At 59.6% G+C, this 14313-nt stretch overlaps 2 protein-coding genes across 5 annotated transcripts in view; one reads left to right on the forward strand and one right to left on the reverse strand.

The window, feature by feature from the left end:
* LOC147355707 (uncharacterized) overlaps positions 1-3365 on the forward strand; it is a 77090-nt gene extending 73725 nt beyond the window's left edge. For 2 of the 4 annotated variants that reach the window (XM_086348514.1, XM_086348512.1), the window contains 3 exons: positions 17-95; positions 180-356; positions 2707-3365. The gene's annotated coding sequence lies outside the window, so the exon portion shown is untranslated. Of the gene's footprint in view, positions 1-16; positions 357-2706 lie in introns of all 4 variants that reach the window. The other 2 variants (XM_086348513.1, XM_086348511.1) reach the window with 1 other exon arrangement.
* TTC28 (tetratricopeptide repeat domain 28) overlaps positions 1-14313 on the reverse strand; it is a 410194-nt gene that overhangs the window by 6909 nt on the left and 388972 nt on the right. The window contains exons 14-20 of the mRNA XM_086348496.1: positions 11361-11540; positions 9040-9760; positions 7438-7562; positions 4556-4787; positions 3991-4067; positions 2684-2707; positions 2162-2291 (exon numbers count right to left, since the gene is read on the reverse strand). Coding sequence (XP_086204622.1) covers positions 2162-2291; positions 2684-2707; positions 3991-4067; positions 4556-4787; positions 7438-7562; positions 9040-9760; positions 11361-11540 — 1489 coding nt within the window. The remainder of the gene's footprint in view (positions 1-2161; positions 2292-2683; positions 2708-3990; positions 4068-4555; positions 4788-7437; positions 7563-9039; positions 9761-11360; positions 11541-14313) is intronic.

Here is a 14313-nt window from a genome sequence, read left to right on the forward strand (position 1 = left end):
CTCCATTCTTTTGCAGGACAGTTCACTTAAAGACTGTCGAGGACAAACACTTGCTCCTCTGTTCGACCGGACATTTAAAGCTGGTGCAGGAGAAGGTGGGAAATTTGCAAGGACAGTGTCTCTGCGCGTGGGTACGGTCTGCCCCAAGGGCTCTGAGACGAGCTTCTCCGATGCTGCAGAATCTGCTCTGGGCTGGAGCGCCCACCAGGGACTCACTCTGCCCCGCCGGAGCCGCCAGGGAGCAGCCCCAAGTCTAATAAGACCCAGCGCGGGCACAACAAAGGCCGGGCGGCTGCCTAACGAGCTGTTGCCGCAGCACTCAGACTCATCGGGGCCATGACGGAGGCAGCCAGCAGGTAAGGGCTTAGGGCCTAAGGGACTCGGCTCAGAACGTCTTCACTTAACCTCCCAGCAGATCACTGAGCTCTGCTTCAAACAGTGTGGACACTTGGGGCCAGCAGCAGCCCGGCGCTCCCAGGCCCTTTCCCGCCTCACCTCAGTGTTCCCACAGCAGGGACCCCAGCGCCAGATGAGAAACCTGTCTTTTTTATTCTTGTAATTCCTGTGTTGGGTCTGGGAACTGGACTCAATAGAGGTGCCTTGAACTCAGCATTCTGGTTGCTATTGGAGATTTCCCCCTCTGAACTCAAAAGTAAACAGACCCTGAAACCAACAGGAAGGTCTCAGAGAACTCAGCACTTAGAAAATGTGTGACTAATAACGTTTTAGTTTAGAATCCGCTATCAAGGGGACTTGAACTGGTTGTCCCAACAGAACTGAGTTCTCTAAATAAGCCACAGCCTGTGACTTGCTGAGGGCTGGAGGGGGTAGTTCTCCCGACTCGCCCTGGAGTATCAGTGGGATTCAGAAAGTAGAGGAACATCAACAAAAAGCACCCAGGACCCCAGCCTGAGAGCGTGCTGCGGGAGGACAGGAGCTGCTCCTCCTCACAGAAAGATCTCGGCTCCGGTCTTGCCTCACCTGCGGCCTCATACGAGTGAGACCATCCTGGGTGTGGAGCTGGTCCTTCTCACCCCTGCTCCACTTGCTCGTGACTATGCTTACTAGACATAAATGTACTGTGTTTATACCAAGAAGGCTATGGTCCTTCTTGGAAACTAGCAAATAATAAGAATCTTAAAAGACCTCAGAGTACCTACTGCCAGGGGATTTGGAACCCCTGTGGGGTTGTGTGGGTTCCCTCTTTGCCTCCAAAGACAGGTGGAAGCCCCCAAGTTGAGATGGGCTGGGAAGGGTCATCCAAATGGGCTAGAAAAGGCTCCCAGGCTTCCTGTGCGGGAGGAACATTCCCACAAGGCATCAGATCCCCACTCCCTCAGACTAAAAACCAAGGGCCTCCCACCAGTGTCTCGACCCCAGGATCTGCCTCAGGCTCTTCCCTCAGCCTGGACCTCTCCTCCACAGGCTCTGGGCCTGCAAGGCTCCTGCCCGTCTCTCTGACCCTGATGCTTCTGTCTGTGCTGGGGTTCCTCACTTCTGAGCTGCTCCCCTTAGGCTGCATCTTTCTGTGTGTCTGTCTGTCCCCTCTGGTATGAAAGCTCTCTTAAGAGCAGGACCTTCGGTCCTGTGCTCACTGCTGCCTCCCCCATGCCTGCGACAGGATGGCACAGCCTCTCAGGGTGATTTAGCAGCAGATGCGCCTGCAGTGAGGAGACGGCAGTGGTGCTGGGAGCTGCCTCAACTGGCTCTCAGCGCTGAAGCAGCAAGAGCGTCCTGACTGAAGGAGGATCTTGCAACAGGCCGTCCTAGGTTTCTGTGGTCAGTCAAAGGCAGTTTCAATTGTATTTTCTCTCTGCCAAGTCTGAGTAGCCAGTGATAGAGCCCGATGTTGAAATCATGACAGTTTTCCTTAGGCTGTAGTCACGGCTTGACTCCCAGCAGTACTGCAATCCAGCAGATTCATCTTAACATGATGACTCCGAGCGCAAGGAGGAAACCACCGTGTAGGGGATAGGGGCAGCCACAAGGCCGTCTGGGAGCTGTGCTGAAGCACCAGCCCTCACATTAGCCACTGAGTAATAAACACGGCAACAACGCTAAGACCCAAGAGTCTACCAATGCCACCAAACAGAAACTAGGAGGGAAACAGGTTAAAAAGAAAGGTAGAAGGAAAGGAGCCCCTTCGAGGACGCGGGCCTACCTAGAGCCGCCAGGAACTCGTGGCAGCCGGGGAGCCGCCACAGCTGGACGCTGATGGAGACCTGGATGGGCGCCGAGGCGAAGTCCTGCTCCTTCTCGCCGGCCTGCAGCTGCACCAGCACCTGGTGGAGCTGAGGGGGAGAGCGTTAGCCTGCGCCTGCCAGGCGCCCAAGCTGCCCGCGCGGGCACGGCACCTAGCAACCTCCTGTGTGCGCAGCGCCTCACGTTCTTTGCACGGGGCCTCTGTGCCTGCTGCCCTCTGTCCTCTCCATGGGAGCAGGGGGGCTCGGGGTGAGAGGAGGGGCAGGGGGCTCCCAGACACCTGCTGAGTGTGAGCACTCCCCCCAGGGCTGCTGGCCTGCCGTTCTGAGGGAACTTGAAAGGTCAGATCCAGAGCAGAGCGGGCGGAGCCGGAAAGGGAGCCAGAGCCTGGGCTGGGGCGGACCTGAGCCAGCAGCGCGGGGGTGGGGCGGGCGGGTCGAGGGGCTCACCTGAGGACAGTGCTACTTAGAGTGGTACTCACCATTCCAACCATATTTTTAACAGCCTTCGGCCAGCAGAGTATAAGAAAAAGAGAGAAAGAAAGAGAAGAGAGTTTAGACTCAAGCACAGGTTGTTATGCACCACAAGCTGATCACTGCTGTAGGAAGCGCCACACGGGCTGGCTCTGACCCGGCGGGCAGCGGAGAGGAGCGAGAGTCAGCAGGGACACAGGAGAAGGCGCAGCCACACCCGCCAGACGCCCCAGAGGTCGCCGCCTGCCCTTCCTCACCAGGACGGGGCACGGGACCGCGGGCCCTCGTGGCCACTCCAAAGCAGAGTCTCCAATTCGAGTGGCTCAGAAGTGCCTGCCGTCCCGGGGCAGGGGCTGTGGAGGTCCCCGTGCTGCCACCCAAAGCAAGAAAGTAAGCAGTTGGCTCCGATGCTCAGCCTCACCCTGCACACGTGCCTCTAGCCTTTTCTCTTGGAAGAGCACAGGCTTGTAGCCCTGAAGTGTCTTCCTGATTCTCCCCAACAAGCAGATCCTAACACTTATTACAAAATGAGCAGAAACTCACGATCAGTGAGCTATGCTCCGAATCAGGGTGGAAACCACCCAGGCAGCGGGGGGAGAGGTGCCAGGGCTGAACCCTCGAAGGAGCAGCTTATTTCCAGATAAACAGCTCCACTAAAAGGAAATCTGCTGATAAAGACCTACTAATGTATATTACTTTGTCAAATTATTACACTTCAGAAAACCACTCCATCCTCTTCAGGGGTCACTACATTGTCACCAGAGGGTTGTTCCAGACCCGCACAGGCCAAGAGGAAGATCTGAAGCTCGGTGGCCAATTCGAGAACGGCCTACATGATGCCAAGGGCTAGAATCCTCCAGTTCTCTAAATTAGATCTACTTTCTCCTAAAAGAAAGCACTTCGTGAAAAACCCGCTAAGCAGTATCTTCCATGAGAGGTGACTGTTCACCACCGCCTCAGCGGTGGTTTTGTTTCAGGCAAGGGTCAGGCTCTGACCTGAGAATAAGTACAGGAACACCTGCTGGCCTGGGGCGGTGGTGGTCAGGGGTGCCCAGTGCAGGAGGCCACTGGATGCAGAGGTCAGGAAGAGCCCTGAGACCACAGGGGACTGGGGCCCCTTGGGCGTCCTCTGAGGCCCTAGTGCTGTTGGCACTCAGCGCCCAGAGAGGGCCTGAGAACCAGCTCCTCCGTGCTGGCCGATGTACCCCAGCACTTGCCTCTCCCTCAAATCCCGAGGGCTGAGCTTCCTGTCAGGGTCGGAGCTCTGTCCCCCAGTGTGGCCCAGCCCCCAGGCTCCGCTTTCTGCTGGACTCACCCGGCTGATGAGCTGCTCGCCTGTCTCCGAGGCCGTGATGAGCTTGCAGAGGGCTTGGAGGGCAGGGTTGGGCAGACCTACAGCGAGGAGGAGGCGGCGTCATCTGGAGGGGCACACTGCACCCACAGTCTGCACCTTCCCAGGGGAATGCACCCCGAATGCTCAGCTTTGCTCCCGTTTTCAAAAGCTCAGCACAGCCAGACAGTGTGTCCAAGTCCCAGCTGGATGCTCTCTGAGAAGGGCAGCTGGAGGCTGCACGTGGTCACCCCAGGACCCTGACTGGTCGCTCAGGCAGCATCACCCCCTGCCAAGCGATGCAAGAAGGGGAGCCCTGTGACCATGTCACCCTGGGTTCAGCCACAGGGCTCTGTCAGGCCCGAAGCTGCCGACAAAACATTTGAGCCATTGCTGTCCACCCCGCAAGGGGTAGAGCTGGGGGTCACAGATGGAAGCACCAGGCCGGAGGAGTCTGTGTCGGGGACTCCGGAGACCCCGGCTCCTCCCCGTCCAAGAGCGGCGGGGACCACAGCCCCCCACCCTGCACCTGCTGCCGGCCAAGGCTCACCCAGCAGGGACTGGACGGTGCTGCTGCACTGCTGGAGCCGGTCGCCCGGGTCGGAGGTTGGGAAGAAGACGGCCGCTGGCAGGCCGCTGGCCGGGGGGTCCAGCCGGAAGCCCACAGCGGTGAGGAGGGCCTGCCAGCCAGGGATGCCACCCACTTTGTTCTCCACGCTCTGCTGGGACGTGTACATGGCGTTGCGCTGCCCGTTCTGAATGCGCTGCAGCGACTTCTCCACCTGCGGGGGAAGAGGGTGAGGCGCTGCTCTGGGCAGGGGTGGGGACCCTGGTTTCTCTCCAGGTGGCTTCGGAGGAACACACAGCCAGTGTGGGGAGCGGTGTGGGGCTCACGGCCACACCCAGGCCTGAGGGCCACACAGCAGCAGCCAGCGCCCCGCAAGGGAGGGACCGCCACTCTCAAGAGCCAGCGAGGGCTGGGGGTTCCGAAGAGTCCTGGCCCTTCCCTAACGTGGCTCCGGGCTCTGGGCGCCTCCATGCACATGTGAGATCTGTCTGGAAACCCATCTCCTGCCCGGGGCCTGCCCCAAACCCTGCAGGCTGACTGCCCATCACCAGGATGAGCCCTCAGGCCTTCAGGACCCCGCACACACACGAGGAAGTGCCCTCACTGGGCCTGTGTCCCCCAGGCCTCCGACTCCTCTGCCTGCGGCAGAGGACCTTGGACCTTGGACCTTGACCTCTGGACCTTGTCCCGCACGTTCCGGGCCCACCAGGTAACAACCAGCCCCTCAGTTTTCCAGGAGCCTCCACGGCGCCTGCAGCAGCCACATACCTTCCCTTGGCCCCTTGACTCCGAGGGAAGCATCAGTTGGTCCTAAGATGTCCCCTGCCCTGCGCTCCCCTGGCGGGGACAGAGCACTGTCCAGGACACCCCCAGAGTACAACCCGCAGGTGCTGGGGGATTCCCCGGCTGCCCCGTCGTCAGGACTCTGTGCTCCCACTGCCTTGGGCCCAGGTTCAACCCCTGTGAGGGCACTGGGCTCCCACGAGCTGCGCAGCACAACAGAAAGTAAGAGAAGAATAGACAGCATCGCGTCTGGAGGCACCCTGAGTGTATCCAAGGTTTAAAAACAAAACCCTTTGTCAGGTAAACCTACTTTTAGGAACTGTACAATTGTGATTCACAAGTCCAAACTATAGGGAATTCCCTGTAGTTAGGGCTCTGCACTCCCCCTGCAGGGGCAGGGGTTCAGTCCCTCATCAGGGAAGTGACGCGTGCCGCAAGGTACAGCCAAAAAGGAAAAACCGCGGGGCGCTGGCGGCTGACATCACAGGTAGGAGGAAACGTGAGTTCCCGGGCAGGACAGACGGGCAGCCAGCTGCTGTCCCTTGTGCTGGGCAGGCCCTGGAGACACTGTCTGCTGGGTTGGTAGGGAAGGACTGGTGAATTCGACCCATGGGCCCTACACTCATCCCCAAAGATGAAGCCGAGAAAGAGGTGAGAATCCTGGATGAACTTGAGGGGCCCTGAGGCTGGATTCTGGCCCTGGGAGGCAGTGCCAACACCTACAGCAGGAAGGGGGGTACCGCCTGCCAGTGTCCTGGTGCTGAGCAACTTTAAGTTCAGCTTGCAGGCACAGGTTAAAAGAAGAGACCTTTGTAGAAGGTCTCCCCCAAATTCTCAAAGCTTTTGAATACATCTACCCAGTGGGTTGGGGGTGCTTCCTTGTGTCCGGCCCGAGACACAAGGCCCGTGGGTCGAATTCACCAGTCCTGCCCTACCTACCTAGCAGACTGTCCCTAGCAGCACAAGGGACAGAGGTCAGCCTCCAGCAGTTTTGTTCACATACTGACTTCTTTAAAGTCGGAGAAAACCTTCAGACAGACCTGAGTAAGAAGAGTCTGTGGCTGACCCGTCACTGGAGCCTGCCCAGGCCCCTGGGCCATGCCCCCTGGCCAAGGCCGTGTCCACTCCAGGACCCCAGGAGAAGCCTTCGCCAGTTCTCCCCTCCTCAGCACCTCTGAGCTGCCAGGTGCCCATGGGGGAGTGTGGGCCTTGGATTTGCAATGAGTGTGGATGTGGTGGGGACTTCCCTGGTGGCTCAGTGGTAAAGAATCCGCCTGCCACCCCTGGGTCGGGACGACCTGCTGGAGGAGGAAATAGCAACCCATGCCTGAGCAGCCCCATGGACAGAGGAGCCGGGAGGCTACAGTCCATGGGGTCGCAAAGTCGGACACAACCGAGCGACTAAACAATAACGACGGCTGCAGTGTAGGTTGCTGCCGGGTGCTGGACAGCGCCTGGTCTTTCTGGCAGAATTCCAAGGAGGCTAAGAATTCTAAATTATTTGAAACTGCCTCTAGGTTATCAAGATGAAAAGGTGGAACAAGTTTCATGTTACTCCTGGCTTGGTTTGCAACCTTTCAGTTCTGTAGACAATGGCTTGGGGACTCTGACTGTGTTGTCGCCAAGAGCAGGGTCAGACTTGAGCTCTTCCAGCTGACTTTTAGGGAGAGGCCAGTATCCTCTAATTATACCAGCTCTCAGCTATGGGGACCCTGTTGGGTGCCAGCTACTCACCTTTTCTCTAGCCCTCAAGGTAACCTTGAAAAGGTACATTTTTATCCGCTTCCACTCACAGCTGAGGCTCAGAGAGCAAGGTCATTTGCATAAAGCCACATGACTGGAAGTGGCTGTGGTCAGGCCTTACTTCAGAATCCCACTCGGCCGCCCCTCCAGGGTCTGGGCGAGGATGGTGAGCCATAGGTGACCACCCACCATGCCCACCGCTAGGACCAAGTGACTTGATCCACAGACATCGGGGACGAAGTCCCCTCCATCTGCTCACCCCCTGTCCCCGCTGCCGCGGGACCCCCAGCAGGGGTCGAGCACCGCAGCCGCTTCCCCAAGGGTCCCGCGCCCCTTACCAGGTGCAGCAGCACGCGCAGGGCGTCCCGTGCGCGCTCCGGGTGCTGGAGGATCTCGGTGAGGGCCTGACCGATGAGCGAAGAGGGACTGTTGAGCTTCACATCGCTGCCGATAAGCATGAACCCTGTGAGGACACGGAAGCACCTCAGGGCAGTCCCTCCCCAGCCCAGCTTGTACGCAGACAGAGCAGGGCCTTCCCAGGATAGCTGCTCCAGGGGCTGGACCGGGGCAGCTATGCACGGGTAGCTTGACACACCCCACCTCCGCTTTAAGAAGCGACGCTGTCTGCTGGGCAAGCTGCTCAGGAAGGTGCCTTTGCGCTCCTGCTGTGCTGCCCTTTTTTCCCTGAAATTCACTGGTGTCTGCTGGAATGGAGGAGCGGTGTGCTCGACTCCTCAAGTTATCAGAGGAGGGGACAGGAGGCGGTTCTCCCCCAGACAAGCTCCCCCCTGGGCTGGGGGGAGCCACACGTCCGCCCTCCTCCTGCTTCCCCAGCACCCACTTCTGTGAGTGGGGCCTGGGCCTGGGGGAGGCACCGCAGAGCAGCTCTAGGAGCTCTAGCTCCTGCCCCGAGTAACGGGGGGAAGGGCTTCTAAGAATGAATGCACCAAGGCTGTTTTTAAGGCTGACGGCAGCATCATTAAACACCATTTCCCCCAAAACAAAGTTGGCTTTTCTGCTGTCACTGAAACTAAGCTGTGACCAAACACCACTTCCACGAGCACCCTGACAAGTTTGGGAAGGGGTCCAGTCAGGACTACGGCCAAGCACAGGGCTGGGTCCCCACAAACCCTGCAATATTCTGTGGGACCTTATAGGGGCTATTTTTAAACATAAATGAATGGTGTATTTTTTGCCATTAAAACAATAAAGTGTAAATGTTTGAGAACAATATTTTTGGTGTTCCTGTTTTAGGAATCACTGCAGCATGGGTAGGATTGTGGCTCAGCTAGTAAAGAATCCACCTGCAATGCAGGAGACCTGGGTTCAATCCCTGGGTCGGGAAGATCCCCTGAGAAGGGAAAGGCTACCCATTCCAGTATTCTGGCCTGGATTTTCCATGGACTGTATCGTCCATGGGGTTGCAAAGAGTCAGATACAATGGAGCGACTTTGACAGCTACGATGCAGCTCAGGTCACAGAGCCTGATGGAGCGGGACTGAACCCAAGTCCCCTGACAACCAAACCTCAGGTCTTTCTACAACACTGACCGCTCCTTCCTACAGTCTGGGGGTCACAGGAAGGCTGTAAATGGGGCCCCCAGCACCCACTCGACACACTTGGACAGCGAGCTCTCCTGCTGCTCCCTGCTCAAATTCCTACCAGCGGAGTCAGGGCTGACTTGGCAGCAGGCCAGAGTCTCAGCCAGGGGACTCTCCTGGAGCCTCTGCGCTGTCCTTCCCTCAGGGTTCCCTTCCTCACCGCGCCCCCCCCAAAACCCACTAGCCTGACAGGCGCCTGAGCCCCTGCCCCCAGCCCCCGGCCCCCCGCCCCCGACAGCTCCCGAGCCCCTACCCCCCGCCATCCGCCCCTGGCCCCCTGACAGGCACCCGAGTCCCTACTCCCCGCCCCGGGCCCTCTGACAGCACCCGAGCCCCTACCTGCCCAGTTGGAGGGGTGTGAGAAGGCCTTGCTGCTCTGCACCACCTTCATGGCCTCGCCCAGTGCTGCGCTGGCCTTCAGGCCGTTCAGCAGGGACGAGTACAGGGCGTGCAGGAACATCTTGGAAGCGGCCACAGGCACGGGCCACAGAGACACGAGGACACACTGAGCACCCGCCGCCAGGAAGGCCCGAGTCAGCGCCACCACCCCATCGGCCGTGATCCTGCTGCTGGACTCCTGGGAGGAGCCGAGCACCACCAGCTTGACGGGCAGCCGCAGGTCCAGGATGTCGGCGGCCGTGAGCAGCAGCTCCTGCAGCGGTGGGCAGTCTGAGATGCTCTCGCCGTCGCTGGCGTCGTCCTGCACCCGCAGGGACTCAGGGATGGTGTAGGGGTGGCCGAAGGAGCTCTTGCCGCCTGCAGGGGCGCCGTCCACACTGGGCGTGAGGACCAAGGCCGACAGTTTCCAAGAGATGTGGGTGGCGAAGTGGACGCACTCGGCCTGCGTCAGGGCACTCATGACCCGCTCTTTGGTGGCCACGCTGCCCACCAGCGGCTGGCAGCCCAGCAGCTCGGACACCATGTAGGCTTCCTCCTCGGCTGACGGCATCGGGCCCCACAGCCACCTGTCCATCACCGCCGACGGCAGCTTGGGGTTGCCGACCACCGCCGCCATGGACGTGGAGCTGGAATAGGCGGGCGGGCTCTTCCTCAGGTGAGACTAGGAGGGGAGGAAAGGCAGCGAGCATCCGTCAGGGCTTCTCCTGGCACTCGGAAGCCAGCTTGGGCGGGGCCATGTCCAGTATGGCCCACCTGTCCTCCTGATAACCTCACTCATTCCACTTTTCAACACCTTCCTGACACAGCACACGTCTGGCTGAGGATCACACCTGCTGTGACAAGCTCTTGGAAAAAACCAGACTAGACGGGGTGGGAAGACCCCATGCTGTTTGTCAAGCGGGGGGTGGCGGGGGTGGTGCTGGAAGCGGGGGCAGGGTGTGCAGGGGGTGCCAGGTCGCCTGCCCCACATCTCCCTCCCACAGGTCTTCCTGTGAACCCCTCAGTAAGGGGGAACCCATGCCCGATACCACAGGGGCTTCAGGGGTGGCTTTGTTTAAACCTGCAGAGAGCAAGTCACTCTCAGGGGAAATAGGGCCAAATTAAGTCCTTTCGAGGCACTACCGCTGAAACGATTACAGTTCCCTCAAAAGAGAAACCCCTGAATTATAAAGTCAGCATAAAGAAGCCCAACAAAGTTCTGATTTCGCCCAACAGTGCCTTCTGATGCACTGAGGGGACACACCAAGTGTCAAATTTTTTCAAAATAATTTTCTGGTCCTTCCACCCGGTGCTGCCTTCCACTCTGGGAGAGAGCAAGGCCTGTGGGGAGCCTGTCGGAGACGGGACTCCCCTGTCCCTGCTCACCTCTGCCCCCTGGGCTCCCGGCAGCGGGACGGGTTGGCCCTCAGGCCGGATGCACACAGCTTGCTCAGTCAACTGTGGGCATGAGGAAAACTTGGAGAAAATAATTTCTTTCTCCTTGAACTGAATCTGTCCCATGTGAAGGGTGATCCAGCAACAAAAACAGTCAAAACTAAGATCTCCAAAGCCCATGGGGAAGAAACTGGCTCGGTGGAACCCTGCCAACAGCCAAGGTCAGCAGAGACTGAGGTGGGTCCCATGCAGGCGCCTGCGCCCAAGCCTGGGGCGGAGTGCCGGGGCAGGAGGGAACCTGGGTCTCAGGGTCCCTGGGCGAGCTGAGAGAAGGGAAAAGGGTTCAGGGCTGGCTCCGAAGGCCCTCTAGTCAGGCAATCAGGGCCAGGGGCGGCAGTGGGGTGAGCCCTGACCCGCGGGGACCCACTGCTGCCCCCTTGAGTCCACAAAGTTCATCCTGTCCTGATTTTCACTGAATGAGACTGGGGTCCACTCTCCCCCGAAGGCCACTCATCGTGTGGGTTCCTTGTCGCCCCGTAGGGCTCTTCTCCACTTGACGCCGATCTCATCTGTCTGCCCTCTCTGCCTGCAGCCCCTCCACCAGGCAGACGCAGCGCCTACTCCACGGTCAGCATGTGAGCAGGCCCGCCCTCAGGGCAGCGATCCGCCTCCACAGGCGCGTGACCCGCCTCCAGCCCAACTCGGTGCCAGGACTGAGCTCCCATTCTGGTGTCAAAGCAAAGCAGAGGAGACAGAAATGTCTCCTGGGCGCCTCCTGGGTAGCGGAGGACTGTCGGGTCAAAGGCTGTCGCCGCCTTTAGACAGATCTGCTCTGAGGTCCCCGCGGCCTCTGGCCGTGGCCCAGCTCACTGGGCAGGCTGACTTACCTTGGCCTGCGGGCTGAGGGAGCGGATGGAGGGGACGGCAATGAGGGCAAAGCGCTCGTACAGGTACTCGTTGGAGGAGCTTCCCTTCAGGAGGGCGAACGGGATGAGGTAGAGGTCCCCCTCCAGGACCAGGACCAGCTGCCGGTGCCGGCCCACGGGGCCGCTGGAGTGCATCAGGCCCTGCGGGGGAGCGAGCAGCTGACAGCCGGTGGATGCCTGCCCCCCAGGGGTGCACTCGGGGGTGGGGGGGCATCCTCCTGCCTCGCTGGCCCCGCCCCGAGGGGGAGGGTAGAGGAGCACAGCCAGGAGGAGACGGGTGCCCCGTCACGGAGGGGGTGTCCCCAAAGATAAGGCCCAGCAGGTTATCTGGATGTTTCTACAGGAGGCAGGTGTTCAGGCTAAGGGCAGTTGCCCTGAAAGTGCCAGGGGGCCCCAGAGCAGCGTGCAGCAGCCTGTCACACAGCACTGAGCGCTCGGCCGGGCTGGGACACACTGACCTCGGATGAGCAGCGAGACCCAGCGTGTGGACAGAGGCTCTGAGACCAGGACGACATCCCTGGAGGAGGAGGTTCGACTGCAGGGCCTCGAGCCGCCTTGGGGCCTCCATGTCCCTCCCTGGCTTCGCAGGGCTGCCCCACCCAGTCCCCTGTGACTGGCGGGGCCCCTGACACTGACAGATCCCCCGTTATCACTCCTGGAAGGCCGGGCGCGACCCGAGGGGAGGGCACACGCAGACCAGACAGACACCTCATCCTCCAACAGAGCTGCTGCTGGAGACTACGGCCGGATGACTAGATAAAGAAAAGCAGGCGGCGACTGTGAAGACTGGACTGGACCCGGGGTGGGTGTGAATAAAGATGAAGCGGCCACAGGAGCCTGCGGGGGAAGGTGCGGGGCCCACAGACAGCGGGCACCAGGTGCCGGGTGGCCCTGAGCCTCGGGGCGCTGGCTCAGGGAGGGTCACAGCCAGGCGCCCCTGCCCTCGTCCCTCTGCTGCCCGAGCTGCCGCGCGCCGGGGGGTGAGCGCTGGGCTGCGGGTGCAGGGGACGCTCAGCAATGACGACTGAAAGCTACCAGGACTGTATCCAACCAGAAGTGCAAAGGTCCAGATTCAGCCCGCTCCACTGTACTCTCTGAACCACAGACAACAGACCACTGGCTCCCCTGGGGAGTCTGAGAAGCGGAAGAATCTGGCTGTGGAGAGGCAAGACCAGAGGGCTTGGACTGGACCCAGGGTCCAGTCTCAGCCACGTCAGCTCTGGGGGCTGCTCACGCGCAGGGGCCTCTCTCAGGCCAGGGTGGTGACGACGAGCCTGCACACCCTCGGTGCAGGCGGGCCTCGGCTCCCCCAGAACCTGCTGGGGTCAGGCTGAGACGGGGGCGGTCAAACATCAGCTTGAATCAACCCATGAGCCCTGACCCAGGGGAGGACACCGCTTGCCCGGTGGACAGGCTGGCGTTCTCGCCACTTCCGTGGCCCAGAGAGCTGGCTGGTAAGTGCCTCCATTCTTCCTGCTCCTCATCAGCTGTGGAGACGCCTTGGTCCTCAAGTAATGTCTGTCCCCGTGGGAATGTTACTCCAGAGTCTCCAGCAGAGACCAGACAGCCTGGCGGTGCCCACCCCACAGGCCTGGTGCCCCGTCCACACCTGGGCGTCAAAGGCCAGCTGTTCTGTGGACAAGTGCCCCCTAACCGCCTCCAAAGGCCATGTCTTCTTACAGACCAGTCGTGACCAGGTGGTCGTCCCCCAGTAAGGAGAAGTCGGGTCACCACACCACTTGATTCGTCTTTACAGTCACGACCCAGCTGAAGCCATGCTCCTCTCCTGACCAAGCCCCTGGCAGAACCAGATATCTCCTCAAGTTCTCAGAGGGGAGGTCCTGGGCCACCCCAGAGCTCTGGGGCCTGGGGAGGCTGTGTACCGACCTAACCGACGTGCCCGGCAAGTTGGAAGTCACTTTCTGCAGCCCTGAGCCCGATAACTCCACTTAGCCTAAGAGTAGTCTTTGGTCAACAGCAGAGGTGGACGCGGATGACCTTTCTTTCTGCCCAGAAGCGTTCACTCCTCCCACCTGTCTGACTATCTTGGCTTTGACGACCATAAACACAGGTAACAGGGGATTTAAATACATGGAAATAAGTATAAGAAGGACAAAGACCGTAACTAGAACGAGCCCAGAGACTTCTTAAATCACGTACAAAGAGCGACTTGACAAACCCTAGGGAATGCTAGCAGCTCCTGGCCCTGGATGAGGCCCCATCTGCTCACGGAGGGGGCGGCCTGGGACCTGCGTGCATGAGCGGCCTCATGCAGAGCAGCCTGTGGTTGCAAGGGGCTCCTGAGGCGAGTCCAGGCTCGGGCGTGAGTCACTCCCCTCCACCCCAGGGTGAATGCCACGGACACGCACCAGGTCTGGTCCCTCTCACACTAAGCAGGAGCACATCTCCTTTGCATGTGAGACAGGATTTGACTTAATGTTTGCTGATGGCTCACGAGCAGATGGAACGGGGCCTCCTCAATGATAACTGGACATGCTCGCCCTGTCCTGACAGCAAAGGACGGCAGGCTTCCAGGAAAGAGCCACAGCAGTATTTCCCTTCAGCTAAATTCAATCAAGTCCTGGTGCAAGCCTGCAGGAAGACATTATTCCGTTCCACTTTTCATACCATCTGACCTAGTCCCCTAGCAACAGGACTGCGGCTAAACAAAAGCAGTTGTTCAAATAATTATAAGCCGCATGTGAAGAGGCTAATCGCTTTAGTCTTGAAGTGTCAGTGATTCATAATCTTGGACTTTGGGTTTTGATGTGTATTTTCATTGAAAACGGGGAGAAGGCCTGGCTCCATCTGGCAGCTGACGGCATGGGAGCAGCGGGCGGTGTTGCCCTCTAGTGGCCTCGGAGCAGTGTGGGAATGGGCAGGACCACCACCCCCTCCCCGGCCAGCCCACCGA

The sequence above is a fragment of the Bos grunniens genome, chromosome 17 (genome assembly GCF_055505025.1).
Source record: "Bos grunniens cultivar Pamir isolate PY7600 chromosome 17, Bosgru_T2T1.0, whole genome shotgun sequence".
NCBI classification, from domain to species: domain Eukaryota; kingdom Metazoa; phylum Chordata; class Mammalia; order Artiodactyla; family Bovidae; genus Bos; species Bos grunniens.